Raw genomic sequence first — 18,499 nt, 5'->3', positions numbered from 1 at the left:
TTTTTCTGTTTGAGAAATGTTATTCATATATTATTTATACCAATTATTTTTTCTGAACAAAAAGGGATTTTTAGAATGAAATAAATGTTTCTATTTTAAAGCAGGCTGTATTAGCAGAACATTATCAGGGTCAAATGATTTAACAGTTGTAAGAAAGCCCCATCCTAAAGAAACAGGCAAACATCTTCTTTCACCAGATGTAGGGAGGAATGTAAAACTGCAGGCACTAATGGAAACTCTGCCCATTGGCCATCCTCTGGGTTGGCATCATTCGCTGCCAGCAAAGTAGGATATTTGACAACAGAATGACAGCTTCAAGTTGGCTGCAGACATTCCGAACTGCTCTGTGGGACTTGATGAAATGATGGGCTTGAAAACTTGATATCTTAGCAGGTTTGAAAATAAATGTAAAACAAGTAAATTTTATTAGCCATAAATTTCACGTTCAATTTTTTATTAAAATAGCTGTTAGAAAACATAAGCCTTTTTGACTATTCGTAAAACATAATAATTCTCGTCCGTATTTAAGGTTCCGTTATCTATTGCTGGCCGTGGTTATTTTTTCAAAAGAAAGATATTTACAGTTCTTTTGATGGGCACATTATCTTAATTTTTCTTTGTTTTTTTAATAATCTTGAATTTTATAAGCCTTCTGAACATAGGTTCAAATAATGTGTTTCTAAGGCAGTTAAGAATCTTAGAATATAGTCTGTGTGTCTGTGTGTGTGTGTGTGTGTGTGCGTGTGTGTGGTGACAGGATATACAGCACATTTTTTTTCAATGTCTACCTTATACAGAAAATAAAATTTTATTATTTACCTTTTATAGAAAGGTAAGTAATACAATTGCGGATTCGTATAGAAATCTGAGGAAGTGTATATCATTTTTATACTTAGTTCATTTTTTAGAGTTGTACTTTTGTATTTATCTCAGCACTTTCCTGTGAAACTTAATCTAAGCAATGAGCTGCAGAGTTTTGTGAAGTAAAAAAATAGAAATTCTGTACCATTGCCTTTGTTTTAGAATATAATTTATAGAATTATATCATATTTTTTGAAGTAAAATAAATAAAATGAATGTAACTTTGCTGAATATCTCCAAACTGTTTTAGCTCAAAATGCTGGTGTAGCAAATTGAAAAAAAGAAGCCATTGTCCAGAAATTAACAAAATAATAATGGCAGTTTTATATTACCTAAGCTACAAGTTCATTATCTTACTGAGTTTTAGAATCAAATTAATCAAGCGATGGCTTTTCAGATTCTCATGGAAATCCCGTGTCACCTGAGGACCAAGTCAGTCTCGCTCAGCAGATCTCTGATGTGGTGAAGCAGCCAGCGTTCATCGCGGGGATCGGGGCAGCCTGCTGGATCATCCTCATGGTCTTCAGCATCTGGCTGTACCGACACCGGAAGAAGAGAAATGGGCTGACAAGTACCTACGCAGGTATCAGAAAAGGTATTAACTCTTCTAAGTCTTTCATATTTTACTAATGTTGACATAACTCTTGAGTTTAATCTGTGACTCCGAATTGTGTGTGATTTCATATGTCCTGCATGAAATTATTTTAAAACATAAAGATTTTCAAAAGTGCTTTTATTTTGTGATATCTGCATATTAATTCATGTTGAGGAGCAACGCTGCAAATAGGGCACATCAGTTTCAAGCTCGTTCCTTTAAAATATATTTCTCCCAGGTAGGTCTACCCTCGGTTGTTCTACTACTTCCTTGTGCTCTTAGGGAATGATTTTTTTGCTTTATATTCTCAAGCAAACTTTTTCATCTCCTTGTCACAAAAATTATAATACAAGCTTTGAATTGTCTCACACAGCTTTAAGGTGGCATTGTTGCTTTGTGAAGCTAAAGAGATTATTTGTTAAATCATTACTTTTATGATCACTTCTGATTGTTTATAAAATAGTCATTTCCTAGAGAATATGAAATGTGTGATGGAATGAAGTCCTTCAGGTTGCAGAGAGAAGAGATTTAGTACTTTTTTATTGTTATATTTAAAGTTGCAGAGTTGACTATGTATATGCTGCTAATTAGTGATAGTGATTTTGTTACAAATATGTTACAGTTTTATAAGATAAAGTTTATTTGCCTGCTATTATTTGCAATTTTGTGGATGAACCAGCTATGCCAAGGTATTTCACAGACACCTTTTCCACATATCTTGAAAGGCGATAGATGGACAATTTGTATTTTTTATTCTCTGAGGAGACTTCTTAACACAGTCAGGCAGATGATCCTCCCCCAACCCCCAAATATATTCATCAGTTCTGGGCCTCAAACCTGGGCTATGAGTGAGGTGCCTCTGAGTCCCAGTTTTCAGGGGACAGTCCAATTTATGTGTTTAGTCCAACTAAATTTTTATAGTACTCCTTTTGCTCTCAAAATTGCTCTGGTTTATATGGCAAATTACACATTCACCCTAGTTATAGTGCCTTGACTTAAGTTAAGACAACACTTTTGTTTTGCCATAATGCAGATTTAAAGAGAATTATCAAAAAGCACATTGCCATCCCTATCGGCACCAACCTAAAAGAAATAAACTACAATGTCTGCATATTTCCTTAGTGAACATTCCCTACATGTTTTGGCCAGTTCATTTCCCTGACCAATGAAATGGCAAAGTAAGAGTTTGTAGTGCTGATTAGAATATCCTTATACACTTATAAAACCATTTGGAACAACAGTCTGAAATATTTGTACTCAGTCACAGAGGGTCTTGGCAAGAAAGTCAGCACAGATCCATCAGCCATGCTGTAGAAATGAGTCAGTGTGTGTCTTGCCTGTGGCTGCACAGAAGTCCCTTCATGTACATACCTTGGCCTTAGCATTATCATCCTCAGATGTTTTCTTTTTCAGGTATGTGCCCACTCTAGAATGAAGTACAATATCAGTGAAATGAAAAATGAGGACTTAGATGTTACCACAAAGAGCACTGGTGCTCATTATGTGTACAAAGTAGAACAATGTCAGGCGTGTGTGTTACCATAAAATAACCTTTGCCTGAGGAACAATGCAGAGAAGGGTTTGTGGGTGTCTGTGTTGTGCAGCCAAGAAGGAGCAGAGTGTTGGGTGTTGTGTTTTAAAACCCAATATGAATGAAGAAAAAGTTCCTCATTAGCATATAAATGTAGAGTCTCTTGAATTATCCAGGAATCCCATATTTCTTATTGCCAGAAAGGACTATAGCTGTGAAGTTGCAACCGTTTAATGCTCTGTAGTGTCTTGAAATCTAAATATGTGACATGAAAACCTCTTCCTTTTTGAAATGTTTCTTTTCCTTTACTAATGATGTTCTTTAAGCATGCTAGCAAATGCCTATGTGCTCTTTCTGCAAAACCTATTAAACTAATATCATTGTCCTTTTATCTAGCTTTTGTTTAAGCAGAACTCATAGAACATAATTACAAATGTAATGGGTGAGCTTTTGATTCTGCTTTCTTCATTTTGCCTTGTCGGCACATTTTCATAATTCCGTTTCTATGCAATTAAAAAGAAGTGCATCCTGAAATCTTAAATTGCCTATGTCAAAAACAATGCTGGTAATTATAAGAAAAAAGGAAGTGAAGTATTTTAAAGAAATAAATGTAAAAGAGCCTATTGGCTTATAAACCATCAAGTCAGAGTATGATTGGGTAATAATGAGCATTGTCCACCCCCCACATTAATCTGCAGGCATTTCCTCTGATAGAACACCCGGTACCCCCACCCACACACATTCACACTGTGCACCAGCCTCACTGGGTAAAAAGACTGTGTTATATTATTAGAAGCTTTGAGAATTAAGTTGTCCTTTGGTGTATATGCTGTAAAAATTTCCCTTAAACTAGCCTCTTCATCTCTCCTTCAAGCAGTGAGCTAGGAGTACTGACAAGGACCATTCATATTTTCCCTGTGTCCTTGTGATTGCAAATGAAGGTCTAGGCACTCTGTTCTTGCCTGAATACCTTTTACTTTCTAACGTACTTTAGTTATTTATTTTTTATGGGGAATTTTTACTGCAGCTCTGAATTTTTGAATGTAGCTAAATTCCATTGACTCTGAAAAAATCTTACTGAAAGGAAATGATACATTCTTAAGACAGGGACTGCCATGCTGCAGATGAAGGCCAGCGTATAAGTCAGGTACAAGAAGCGAGGTTGCTGTTTTTGTTCTTTCTAGCATGGCCAGAGATAACATGATTTGGAAAGCAGTGACTGTCGTAAAGGACAGTGTAGCATTCCAGTTTGCATCCCCCCAAGCCCTAATCCTCGAGTCCATTTTCGATGTGAAGTGGAAAATACAGGTTGCAGCAGCTTTTTGATCCACGTTAGCTAATCAATGTTATAGCTTGTGTATTTGAAGGATTTCTTAAAAGCAAACTTTAGTCTTCAAGAAGCAATGTAGGGTCCCTTGCCTTCCTCACCAGGCAGTGTGAAGAGCTTGGAAAATAAGCCTCCATCCTCTATGAAATTACAAGGAATAGCCTCGGTGCTATCCAACACCCAGGAATGGGAGAAGATAGGAAAATGGGGGAGACAAGGCTGCTACTTTTGAGGTTTGCAGTTTAGTTTCAGGCATTATTGATTAGATTAAGATTTATTACTACAGAGAGTGAAGGTTTTCAGAGGGATGTTATTGTTCTATTGTTTAGCTTCCAGATTGCGATATTAAAAATAAATAAATAAAAGTTTGACCTACTTCTACAAAGCTTCTAAACAGAAACTGAAATAGAGAAATTAAAGTCTAAAACTCCCCATTTCTTCTGTCTGTTCCCAACTGTCTTTGATGATAAAAATGCAGCATTACACTGTGTATATAATAAGGTCCCAAGCATTGGCAGCAGAAGAGTTTGTTTTTATGGTTCTCTTTGTTCCAGTTCTTTCTTTCTTCCTTCCTTCCTTTTTTTTCTCTGCCTGTCTTCCTTTCTTATTTTCTTCCCATCTGCCTTCCTTCCTTTCTTGCTTTCTTCCCCTTTCTTTCCCTCTCCTGCCCTCAATCTCTGTCTCCGTCTTTTAATGGCGAATATTTAAGTGCACCTATTAGTCCACTTTAATAAGCATTTACTTTCAGATTTCTAGATAAGGTTCAAGCAAAACCCTGATAATACTTGTTTAAGACTCCCTCATCCAATATTTGGAAATGATTTATAGCAGAGGAGCCCGGCTTGTACTAAAGCCATGAGCTGCTTCTGTGTTACCAAATGCAGGGTCATTTAAGGGCTAACCCAGCACAATTCCCCTTCGTACGAGAATGTCAGACACTTCAAAATGGTGCTTGTAGAGACAAGCTTCTCTTTTTAACCTCGGCTCTCGTTTTATTCATATATCAGAATGTCAGAATGACTGGCTTAGTTATTTACATTTGTTTTATGTTCAGCTGTCTGCTTGATTTATACTAATGTGATATGTTCCCTTTCTCTCTTCAGCTTAATAACTGGTTTATATTTTGTTTTGATTTTTCAGTCCCGTCTTTTACCTTCACACCAACAGGTATATATTTGCACTTACCCTCCTCCTTTCCTTTGTTAGTTTAGCATGTGTTATACTATTGTGTTTCTATTTTTATTTCATTTTCTGCAGTAAGTTGAGGGAAAATACTTAAATGGAATACAATACTTCATTTACTCATGTCAGGCATGCGTTTGAAGCAGAAATGGTTGGTGTTGTTCTTTATCCATTTAATGGAGCTATTTATTCATACGCCACACTGCCCATTAGCCTGTATGCATGTGTTTCATTAGATGGACACCCTGTGTCTACCCACAGCATGATTTAACATGTTAATGATCTTATTGATTATTTCATACTTGACAGTGCCTTTTCCCCTTAACTTAAGCTTTCAGGGTTTCCAACAGAAATTTCTCTCCCTTTTGATTCTCTGTCCATAAAATCAACATTCTTGAAGATAACCAAAATATCTAGCACATGTGAAGATAAAACTTTCCATTTTCCCAAGTCAGAAACCTAATGTTCTGTTCTATTCGGTTTCTTTCAAAGTGGGTCCTCTCCTTGCACATCACTCTAGTAAAAGATACACCTATGGTCTTGGTCTTGCCTCCTCGTTTTTAATCCAGTTATTGTAATCGTTGGAAGCAGTTATCTCTCCTTAACAGACTCCCAGTTTGGAGTTCTTCTAAGTCGCAGAATTTGGCAGCTTTTAGAAACACATTTCTTCTTAGAAAATGTGTCTGTATTTACAGAAAAGCTAAGCTCCTTAACCCCTTGCCTATGTGCAAACCTTGTTTTGTTATGGCCAAATTTTTATACCCATAATTTATTAAGCTGAAAATGCTTTCAGAAGCTTTAAAATAAATATTTACCCTATATACATGTCTGATGAAATATAGCAAGAAGAATTTCTATAAGCCACAATAAAAACAGGCTGCATTAATTTATAGTCACAACTTGGAATACATACATCTTTGTGTGTGGAGAGAGAGGAAGTTTATTTTAACATTTATCTTTGTCTTACTGGTACTCATACTATGGGAAAATAGTCTGATAAGGATTTTGCCCCAAATTTAAGATTCCACTTAGATAAATTCATGAAGTCATGTGATCTAATAGTAAACTCAAAATATAAATCTATGGGAATGCGAATGTATAAATGTGTGATAGTTACATTAAATAAGAGTGTAATAAAGTTTGCCTTTGCTGAGTTCTCAACCTTGTGGTCATATTTGTAAGAGCAACTTATAATTAGTTCTATAAAATGATAAAAAATACTAGTTGAGTCAGACCTCTCTTACCTCCTGTGATAGATTTTGTTTTGCTTCTGAGTAGAAAGGGAGAATACATTCTTATTTAGAAAGATGTTCATAAATGTACTAGCTTTTGATATACAAATATAAACATGACTATTAATTTTCTTTTTCTTTTTGTAACATTCTAGTAACTTATCAGAGAGGAGGCGAAGCTGTGAGCAGTGGAGGGAGGTAATTATCTTGCTTGTTTTGTAGAACCTGAGGGGAATTACAGATACTTCTTCTTGTCTTCTTCGATGAAATCACTATCTTTGCTTAAAAGGTTTGATTTGAAAGTGGGATTTGTTCAGATCTTTCAGAAATACTCCATTCCACTGTGCTGCGACACCAAGCTTGCTTGCACAAAAATACGGTTTGTTGGAGCTGCTGCATCTTAGCCAATGGCCACCAGAGGGAGAACTTGAACCGGGAAAGACAGACTTGCTGATTTAGCAGATGATTAAAAGGACTTAAAATAATTAAGTGATGGCATTTATGAAGATTAAGAAATATAGCTAGTTAACAGATACTATCAAAGAAAAAGTGTTCATTAGAAAACCTGCTGAACACAGCATTTGCTCATAAATTGTAGGTTATGTTTGTTTGTTCTTGTTATGAATTCAGCATAGTCTATGGCTGTCCATTTGCAGGGAAGATACGTTGAAATAAAAGAAGAAATCTAGGTAGTTTATTAACACAGAGGGTTTTTTTCCTCTCTCATTAAAATGAACCTCAATCCTATATTTTGATTTTTTGTTAATTATTATTCGGCGAACTTTAATATATTCCCAGGTAAATCACTAATTGCTGTGACAGGCGGCTTAACGGGGCTGAAATAAGATATAAGTTATAAAAGGCAAGCTATGGGATTTTCTACAATAACTTGATTTTTTTTCAAAAACAGTAACATCTTGCTTGAGGTATAAGAAAAAAATCTTCCAACCAAAATCATTTTATAATTCAAGTTCAATTAACGTAATGATTGTCTTGCTCTGTACAGATAGATAATGTGGTTGCTACTGGAAAAGACAAAAATGAGGAAGATATTATTCCTGAATCCAAGGGCTATAATGTCTGATACAAAATTACTCAATTTAGTACATGACAAAGAGTAACTTAAAAGGAAATGTCGACCACCTTTAACCAATGCTGTACGTACATGGCAATGAGCACTGATCTTCTCTTTCCTGCGTCTAGCTTCCAGTTTTCATACCCGTGAAACAAAGCCAGACTCTGAAAGATCCAAAAGCTGGGGAGGTCTTCATAAGGGATAAATCCACTTGATTCAGGAATTAAACCAGGGTGTATTTTTGCATCCAGGGGATTTCCATCTAAATCATAGCCCAGACATTCATGAAACAGCTTCTGGCATAAGAATACTCTCTTGTGAATAAATCTGGAATGCCTGATTATATAACCACCTCTGTACCTGTGTATACTGATGACTATAGACTCCAGTTTTCTCATTAATCAAAGCATATGAAAGTGCTTATTGAGCAGCTTCTGTATTTTCTGCACAAGCCACCGTGCATGCACAGGCCTGGGCCAGATGAGTGTCCCCACACACGCGTGTGACAAGTCTGGTTTCTGCTGTAAAGGAATTTATAACCTAGATAGACCGAATTATAAAATTAGAATAATGGCAGGAGCCCATAAGTTATCAAATGGTAGTTTCTATCGCAGGGCTGGAAAATTGCAAAGTTCCTAAAAAACTTATCCATTTGGAAAGCTCACTATATCACCATAAAAAAAATTAACTTTTAATCTAAAAATAAAATAGCAATGAAACTGGTTTATTTCAGATACCAAATAAAAATCATCTCATTTTTTTAACCAAATGAAATGATAAAAGATGCTGAAATGTTACAGAGACAGCAGTTAAGATCTTTGACTCAGTGCTCAAAATAACGGTTATATACACAATTTTAAATTTATTAACCAAACATATTCATTGAATACTTACAATGTGACAGGCACTGTTCTAGTTTCTCGAGATGCATCAGGAAACAAAGTCAGTAAAATTCCCTGTCCACATGAACCTTATACTAAGTGGAGGACATCAGAGATAAATAATAAACATTAAAAAGTTAACTCCATAGTACTAGCAGTTGGGTGATATGGAAAAATAAAACAGGATATGAGGGATCAGGATGGCATAAGGAAGAGGTCTTATTTTCTAGCCATTGTGCATGTGTGTGTGTGTGTGTTTGTTCTATGACCCAGTGCAGTAAGACAAGGAGCCAGGAACCAAACTCCTTCTCTCATTTCTCTCCTGTCCATCCCTTAAATGCGGGCTTCCCTGGAGCATCTCAGATTCCGTGAGTCCTCACTGAACCCCCTACCTCATTTGATTAGTGACCCCGTGTAACAGATCCCACGGGCTGCCTTGATTGAAACAGAACCCACGGACTGTTCAGTTATGAGGGCCCCGATTGCCCGCTGCCAGAAGCATAACTCTCAATACCAGAGTTCGGTGAAAAGAAAAGCAATTGTTTATTTAAATGTTATATAGGTTTAGATTATTAGTGGATTTCTGCCGTTAAGTCTTATTTCCTTTAAAACACCCACAAACACATAGTTCTGCCTCCCCCTGCCAAACCAGGCTAGTTTTAGAAAAGTCAGAGATATAGTTTTCCTACTTCCCAGACACAGTTCAGTGTTACCAGCAGCTGCCAATCATTCGAGCCTAATTGGGAACGTTTTGCCTGTGTTGCGGTGTTCTCCAGCTCCCAATGCAGAACCCTTTTTTTTTTTTTTTTTTTACATATCAGAAATGCATTTTTTATTTTTATTTGAAAACAACTTAAATTTTTAGACAAATGATTTTAGTATATAAATTTGATTTTGTTTTTATACAGAATATAAAGATTTCCCTCATTGATCTTCCATGTGAAGGGTATTATAAGCCTGCAAGAAGATACTTTCTGCATACAAGTGTGTATCTTACATGTAGAGTGCTTGCAACCAATGATGTAGTGCTCCTACACATAAATTAGGTTAAGTGACATCACATATTAAAAAGGGGAAAAGATAAATATTCTAGTTAATCAGATTCAAGAAGCAAATATGACACAAAAACTGTGCAGATAAGACCAGGTCAGTAACTTTAGTGAGGGCACTGGAAATTATACTGAAATAGCAAATGTGTGGGGCCTCAGTATGTACCACAAGAAAACAGCAAGAAAGAGTTATTATACAGAAAGGCTGGAATGAGGGATTTTCGCTAAAGCAAATTAACTTCTTGTCAACTGCCAAAACAAAACAAAACAAAGCAGAGCATATGAGGCATGATATACTAGTTTCTGTGCATCATGCTAAAAGTTAGAACTTCTTCACTGGTGCATACGAATCATTAATAGTCACAGAAAGTGTTTTTTTTTTCTTTTGCTCCTTCTTGCCAAATTTCAGGCATGTCTTATTTTAGATGGAGTATAGCTTTTATCTATCATAGTTCCCAGCCTCCTTGTAAACCGCATAGAGTTCTCCCTTCCCTTTCTAAGCCGCATGGTACTCTCCTCCTAGCCAAAATCCTGCTGCCTTATTGTTAAATCCCTGACTGCATCCTGTGATGCACTAGGCAGGGTGACTAATTGAAGCCACCTGTAGAATTTTACGTAGGCTCCGTAAGCTTTTTGTCACCATTCTATAGTTAAAGTCCCTCCCATCTCCTTGGGGAGCCCGCTCTGTAACACTAAGTCAAGATGTTCCCTGACTGCGTTTTGTTGATCCTAAGTTTTACCCCCTTCATTATCACTACTTTGTTTCGGTTCACACTCTTGGTCTCTCTTGCCTAATCTGTTACCGAAGCTCTCTGTGGTCCTGCCTTCATCTGTCTTCATTTACACTCTTCCCTGTGAATTCCCTTTGCCTATTGGAGCCAGGATATTTTGAAATGCATGTGATCATGTTGCTGAGCAGCTGAAAATCCCATTTTCAGTAGAACCTACCATGTTGGAAATATCAACTCCAGATTCAGCATAGCACAGGAAGCCCGCAACTTCCAGGGCTGTGCAGGTCCACATTATTCCTCAGCCTGCGATCCACCTGCCACTTGCCAGTATTGCATCCCCTGTGTATGTTATTGTTACAACAGCCTGGAATGTGTCCCCCCTGCACATACCAGTTTACTGAGGTTCACCTGCCGCATCATCCATGAACATTTTTTTTTTTTTTTTTTTTTTTTTACTGTGTGGTTGACTCTCACTCACGCCCCCAACTAGGGACCTGACGTGCAACCTAGTAATGTGCTCTGACTGGGAATCGAACCAGCGACACTTGGCTCGCAGGCATCCATGAACATTTTGTGCTATGTAAATACTACGCTTAAACATCTAACGTGAGATCATGCAGTTTTATTTTGTTTATATCAGGGGTCAACAAATTATGGCCCTTGAGCCAAATCTGGTTTTGTGTGTAAAGTTTTGCAAGAATACAGCCCAACTTATTTGTTTGCAGATTGTGACTGCTTTTCTGCTGCAGTGGCAGAGTTGAGTAGTTGCAATGGGAAATATATGGCCTGCAATGGTTCCTGTCTGATTCTTTACAGGAGCAGTTTGCCAACTTCTGTTCTATGTGATTGCTTCTCACAGTCAATTGTCAGATGCTGGAGTGTAATGGCTAAATAATGTCTTAATCAATAATTAAATACATGAGTTTTTTAAATGCAATATTTAATATGCCAAATTACTTCAATAAATTCAATACATGTATTATTGATCTTTGAGGGATAATCATCAAAAACTATCTAAAGAAGGAAGAGTGAGTTATTGAAAAATATTGGATGTCAAAGGACCTAAGTTGAGTCCTTGAGTACATTTCCCTAATAGAGGAGGAGGTTTAGCTAGAAATCTCCTCTAGTTTTTATTATTATCAATTTAGTTATTCCCACAGAAGTGCATATGAGGATCGTGGTCAGCAAAAAGACCTCTTCTCAACTTGAAAAGGGAAAGGACATGTTATGTAATTCAAAGAAGGATATTGGAAATACTAAATAGCTGTTCCAATTCATTTGTTTTCCTTACTTCAGTAATCCCAGTCACCTCTTCCAAAAACACCACTTAAAACCAAAACCAGAGCATAAACCAGGAAAAACCAAAGAAAGGCTAAAAAGGGAGTAGGGAAGTCAGGCTGATCAGGTGGAAAAGACACCACATTTCCTGGCAATGGGAAGCGAGTTAGTAACTAAGCTCAGGACTTCCTTCTCTTAAACGCTGGCCACTCTGAGATCTGTCCTTCCCTTCTTTCTGGCTTCCAACCTCTTTCAGATTATCAATGGAAAGAGGAGACAGCCTATAGGCAACACTTACTGCCAGGTCCCTTCACTATTTTCCCCAGCCCCTGGACCCTGTAGTATTTTGTTTTGTGGTTTACATATTCAGATAAATATGGAATTTATGTGTTTGTTTGTTTTGATTTTGAATAAGTGATCAGAATACGTGGAGTAATAAAAGGAGCAGAGAAATTGAAAGTAATTGCCACACAATTATTTAAGTGCTTTGCCCTCTTTTCCTTTGTCACATAAATCTATCCCCTTAATATAAATGGGATGATAATCTTTTTGTTTGTTTGCAAACCCTTGTGTCTTCTTTTCCCTTATAATATTGTCTTTTGAAGACAGGGAAGAAATAAGTAAAACTCAAGAATGTTAGCATGAAAATAACATATTACATGCCAATATATTGTACGGTAATATTATAGAATATTTTAGACACATATCAACCACTGTAACTAGCGTTGTGTTTTGCTTCTGCTTCATTTCTTATTGTTGGGTTGCTAAATATGTCTTATGCACACTAGACTATCTTAAATACGTAAACATAGTCTCTGCAATTGTTAGTTTAGAAAAGACCCACTCACACCCTTATCAGAGTAACTGTGTATGATCTCGGCTTCCTCAAAGACCTCTGAAGTATCCACATGTCATTTTAAGATACATATGAGCTGGCGATCATGGTTAACCTTCTTCCCTAAATAATTAGCATTCCAAATGCAAGTCTCAACTGAGAACCAGGATGTGAGTTGTTAATCCTACTTCCTGTTGGAAATCACCCATAGATATGAAAAGTGCTTTCAGCCTGTGATGATATCAAAACATTAGCTTTCAAAGTGTCTTTATTAGGGAATCATGGTAGCATAAAAATTTTGTCTTTTCCTTTTGAAACATGTAGACAGGCTGTGGAAAATTTCCACTTGACCCATATTTCAAGCATACCATAGTATCTCTACAGTGTAAAATATAAAAATTTATTTTTAATAACTTCTATAGTGATAACACACATGGTTTAAGTTCAAGAGAGACTAAAATAAGGAAAGCAAAAGATTAATGGATGCAGACTTTCTATAACATGTATTTCAAAGATTCCAGATATCTGTGATATAGCTTGCATTTAAATGTTTTAAATTTCAACAGTTCAGCAACTCTGCTCTTCAAAGAATGTTTTTATCAACAATTTTAATAGGAAGTTTGCTTCATTTTAACAGCTTTATTGTGAATTTCAAGATTCCAGACATGTTCCTCACTCTTTCTTTTATTAAGAATGTTTGAGAGCTGGAGGAAATTTCAGCATGCTCCAATATATGTGTTATAACCTTCCAGATCAGAGTACATTTTAGAACCAGACTCTATGGGCTTGAATCCCAGCTCTGCCATTCACTCACTTTATTTAGCCATGTACATGTTTCTTTACCTCTCTCAGGTGTCTCAGTTCCCACATCTGTAAAATTTAGATAATAATAGTCACTACCTTGTAGAAATTTTATTAGGGTGAAATGAATCGATACTTGTTAAGACCTCAGAACAATGCCTCATACATTGTTAGCAAAGAGTAAATATTCAGTTTTATTACACACATACACATACACACACACACACACACACACACACACACATATATATATATATATATATATTTACATGTGGGTAGGTAAATAAATTATAATCTGTATTCTTCATTTGAAGTGAATTATTCCTCAAACAACCATGCACAGTAAGTTTTCTCCGTTGACTGTGTCAGAATAGGTAACCTGGAGAGTGGAACACCAGGTTCTTGCTTCCCAGGTAAACAAGAAGTATGGCTATTGCACTTAAAGGAAAAAAAAATGAAACTATGAAGAAAATCTTTGCGGAACCTGGAGTCCCAGTCTGTTTGTTGCAGGTCTGACAGCACAGAATGCATCTTCACCTCCTCTGCTGAGGTATCACGTCCCGTCAGTGTTGGAAAAGGACATCAGGAATGCCTTTCTTGGACTCCAGTTAGCATCTCAGGCACTGGGGCTCCAGGGCTCCCATCGACAATCGTTCATGTGCTTTGCATTCTCAACACACAAGGAAAGAATATTAACATCTGTTGTGCCACAGAAAGATAAACAAAAAAAACAAAACGAACAAACAAAAAATGCACTAATATTTCTTACAGTGAACATCTTTGTTTTACCAGGTTTAATTCAGTAGCTCTACTTTGTTTATATAGGGATTTATGCATTTTACATTGTCCCCATCAGAAAATGAGGACAAGCTTAAAAAGCTGTGCACTGAAACATTGATGAGGCTCTCTGCAAAAGGTCACAAAGCCCCAAACTCACTATTTCTGAAACATCGTTTTGGAGAAAATTATGCAGATATTCTTACTGTGATCCATGATGTAAGTCAGGAACTTATTCCATTTTTTTATGTTATGAGGAGGATCATGATTTTTAAAGGGGTCAAAAATGAAGAAATGTAAACTCACTTAATTGTAATATTCTTTAAGACACGTGTCCGTATTTTTAGGTTCCATGTTTGATTTTTAGTCACTGTGACTAATGGTGGAGTAGAGCTTTGCAAATTACACAATACTTTAGGTCTGAAGCACAGCTTTGCCAGTTTACAAAGTTATGGTTATATAAGCTGGAATATTACATTATAGTGTGTGTAAAATAAAAGGAATAATAATATCATTCAGTATAGTTGACCAAATTATCAGTGAGAATAATAGAATTAAAAATTCATTGGAATTCTGAATAAGAAATATTATTTGCTTACTATATATTATGTTTCTTTAGACCGGGACTTCTCAACATCAGTGAACCTGCTGCACAGCCCTGGCTGGCAGACACGTGGCCTAATACTGGTAATAATCACAATGACTGCTCCATCAACTGCTGTACAGCTGGCAGTGGGAACAGCGATAGCAACCTGACCACCTACAGCCGCCCAGGTTAGAGGCCCATGGCATACTGATGAGTATATGTATTGTAAGGGATACGCGGAAGGAGATACATTTCTTTTCCTCTCTCTACATTGGAAAGGAAAATTTGATCAACACTTTCATGAAATGTTGACTATTGTTTAGCAGTCTAGCCTGCTTATTTTACCCATCCCTATATCTTTACATTTCACTCTCCCACAAAAGTGTTTCCCACTATGTGATGGGAGAATGGAGAATATAAACTCCAGAATATGAAGCAAATTAGGAAAAATTAAATTATGTAAAAGTTTATATCTTCATAAGACTGTAGTTAAAAATTTTAATTGTTATTATTTAAATCTTTTTAAGATTTGAAGGATAAAAATATCAGCATGTTAATAAATCTATAGTTTGAGTGAACCAAATTATTTAATAGCAATAATAATAACATTTATGCAACAATAATAAATTAACTGAAAATAAAATCACATTTTATAGTATAGATATAAATCCTGAGGATGGAAAAAAAAATAATAATAATAATAAATCCTGAGGATGGAGATACACACACACACACACACACACACATATACACATACACACATATATGTATGTATGTATATATATTTATATGTACATATAAAATCTTTTGCAGATGTGTGTGCATACATTTATTTTGTACTTTGTTTTTATATTTTTGGTTCAGAAATATATGTAAGTAAATTACTTTGCTAACATTGCATGCTAAAACATGGATGTATAGTGTATAGCATTTGAGGGAATTAACAAAAAAATACAAATGATTTTTACTTTTAAAAAATCCCTCTACATTCAGTTAATATTAAAAGAATATAAGGAATCATATTATATGACTATAGAAGTAAAATATCCCATGAATTAAGGAATAGGAAAATAGAAGACGGCATTTAAATAAAGATGTTATATACTGTAAAAAACAATCATAGTGTAATCTGTAATTCTAATCTTGAAAGAAGTCCCATTGGATGTGGATATGAATATAACATGTTCATGTTGTCCAGAGGTCCATCTTCTAGTTGTCCAGAAAGATAGATGCTCACATAATCATAAAAAAAGAAAACTACCCTGAGCTTTATAAGAAAGTAAAAAATAACAACACTCATTAAAATTAATATGTAGAGCTGTGTTTTCCAATATGGTAGCTTCTGGCTATAGATGGCTATTTGAATTTAAATTAAATTAAATATAATTTAAAATTCAGTTCCTCATTCTTACTAGCTACAATCAAGAGTTCAGTAACCACATGTGGCTAGTGGCTACTATAGTAAACAATGCAGAATAGAACATGTCCATTATCTCAGAAAGTTCTATGAATTGCACTCATTTAGAAAGACTGAGGGAAAAAAACAGTATTGCCAAATCTATATGACCATTAATAATATTTCTTAACCACTATTACACAAAACTTAATACCTTGGAAATTGAAATACAAAGTATCTGAATTCAGTATTATGGAGAAGTTGCAAATTTTCTTAAGATTATATTCATGTTTCCATCTTTAATAGCAACCATGTCAACACTTTTTAAGCTATCCAGTTGAAAAGCAACCTTCAAGGTGACCTGTTCATGTTGGTGCCACTGTGAACTACATGAGTAAAGTAATGGTATTTTTACCATTGTAACTTCACTAATTTTTTATTTTAAAATGTTGTAAATTTAAATTATGATTTTACTTTCTCCTGTTTTTTAAATATTTTAACTGCAGAATTTATATGTATATTAGTTATTTCATTCTCAAGTATTTTAATGAAGGGAAAATTAGTAGGAAATTGAGTTCATAGACATAATAGACCTTATTTTAGGCTTTATTTGATTAAATTACCCTAGTTACTTATAATTCATTTTGCCATCAATATTGTCATTCTTGGGGTGTCATTATAAAGCCATGAAAAAATGATTAACATCTTTCCGTTACAATGACTATCATCATGACCAAGAAAAGAACTAATAAAAACTCCCTGAACACTATTTACTATTACTCCTCTGTTCCTCATATCTTTTGAGTAGCTGTACTTTATAAAATATTTAAATCTTGTGTTCTTTGATAGGAAGGCAGAGTTTTTTAATTTTTTCTTTGTTTGGATTCTGAACCTATGCCCTTTGTTCTGTTGCTTCAATAGCTAACCAGTAGCTTCAAATAGATCAATAGCTCCAGACTAGAAAATTTAAATTTGGCACCTAAAGATATTAATATACGTTTTATTTTGGTGGACTTTCTATTAATGGAGTTGTTAAAATTGCCTTAAATTGGGCAAATTATTTACTACATAGCACTAGCAGAAGTTCAAAATTAGTCTCTGTATAAATTCTGTGTGTCCTCTCCTATTTCCTAAATTTTTAATTATCTTCCTTAGAAAGTACATGTAAATACTTGGCCCTTTTCATCAATCTTATTTAAGCCTATTTGTTCTTTACATAACAATTTTACTGTGACTCACAAAGCTACTTACAAAGAAATTTAAACTAATAACCATGGAGAATGACTTTTTCCTTTTCCTCTCCATTACACATAGCTGATTGTATAGCAAATTATAACAACCAACTGGATAACAAACAAACCAATCTGATGCTCCCTGAGTCAACTGTTTATGGTGATGTGGACCTTAGTAACAAAATCAATGAGATGAAAACCTTCAATAGCCCAAATCTGAAGGATGGGCGTTTTGTCAATCCATCAGGGCAGCCCACTCCGTACGCCACCACCCAGCTCATCCAGTCAAACCTCAGCAACAACATGAACAATGGCAGCGGAGACTCCAGCGAGAAGCACTGGAAACCGCCAGGACAGCAGAAACAAGAAGTGGCACCCATTCAGTACAACATCATGGAGCAAAACAAGCTGAACAAAGGTGAAGAGCTTTGCCCTCCTTCCCACCCTTTTCTATAGCGGTACTCTTAATCCTTCTGCCCTATGTGCCGAAACTTGCCTGGCACTAGTAAGTGAAAGCTTTCTTTTGTTACCAAGGTTTTCTGATTCCTTTGGTCTCAAAATTTCCACTGTCAAAGAGTTAATTAGCACAACAATAACCTTGGAAATTGATTTTAAAATAAATATCAGTATTTTCAAATGGTTTTGAGATTAATTTAAATTTAATCGTAGGTGAGGGATTGCTTAGGACAGACAATCTTTTATTCATAAGGCAGATATACAACCGTCACAATACCTCACATTTTAAATAAATAGACTATCCCATTTTTCCACTCACGGATGGAAGATAATTGCTTCTGTATGGTCATATAAATGAATGGCACTTTTATATCAAACTGAAGAAAAATAATTAAATGGAACTAGAGAAGGGGTTCAATTTGTTGTATTTCTCTCACTTCATGTGGCTACTAAGACTGCTGTGCTATATGATTTTGGAACCTAAGTTTTTTTGGTTGACCTGATTGAAGTCTGTCAGGATAGAACCTGAAATAAATTGAGTTTAGTGTTAACTTGTCGGAGCAGAATGGTATTTTTTATGGCCAGAGGGGAATGTTTCTCCATTGTAATATGTGTGAATTTGAAGAGACTGGTGTATGATTTCTTTGTAGTCCTCCAGGCTACTGCTTTAATAA

General features: G+C 35.6%; 1 protein-coding gene across 1 annotated transcript in view; it reads left to right on the top strand.

Annotated features, from left to right (window-relative positions):
* ROBO1 (roundabout guidance receptor 1) overlaps positions 1-18,499 on the top strand; it is a 424,735-nt gene that overhangs the window by 366,628 nt on the left and 39,608 nt on the right. The window contains exons 18-21 of the mRNA XM_090275922.1: positions 1,259-1,456; positions 6,884-6,926; positions 14,775-14,929; positions 17,452-17,787. Coding sequence (XP_090132048.1) covers positions 1,259-1,456; positions 6,884-6,926; positions 14,775-14,929; positions 17,452-17,787 — 732 coding nt within the window. The remainder of the gene's footprint in view (positions 1-1,258; positions 1,457-6,883; positions 6,927-14,774; positions 14,930-17,451; positions 17,788-18,499) is intronic.

Source organism: Furipterus horrens, unplaced genomic scaffold (assembly GCF_987537825.1).
Source record: "Furipterus horrens unplaced genomic scaffold, mFurHor1.1.pri manual_scaffold_1, whole genome shotgun sequence".
NCBI classification, from domain to species: Eukaryota; Metazoa; Chordata; class Mammalia; order Chiroptera; family Furipteridae; genus Furipterus; species Furipterus horrens.
The sequence above is the reverse complement of the archived record's forward strand: the minus strand, read 5'-3'. Positions and strand labels throughout refer to the sequence as shown.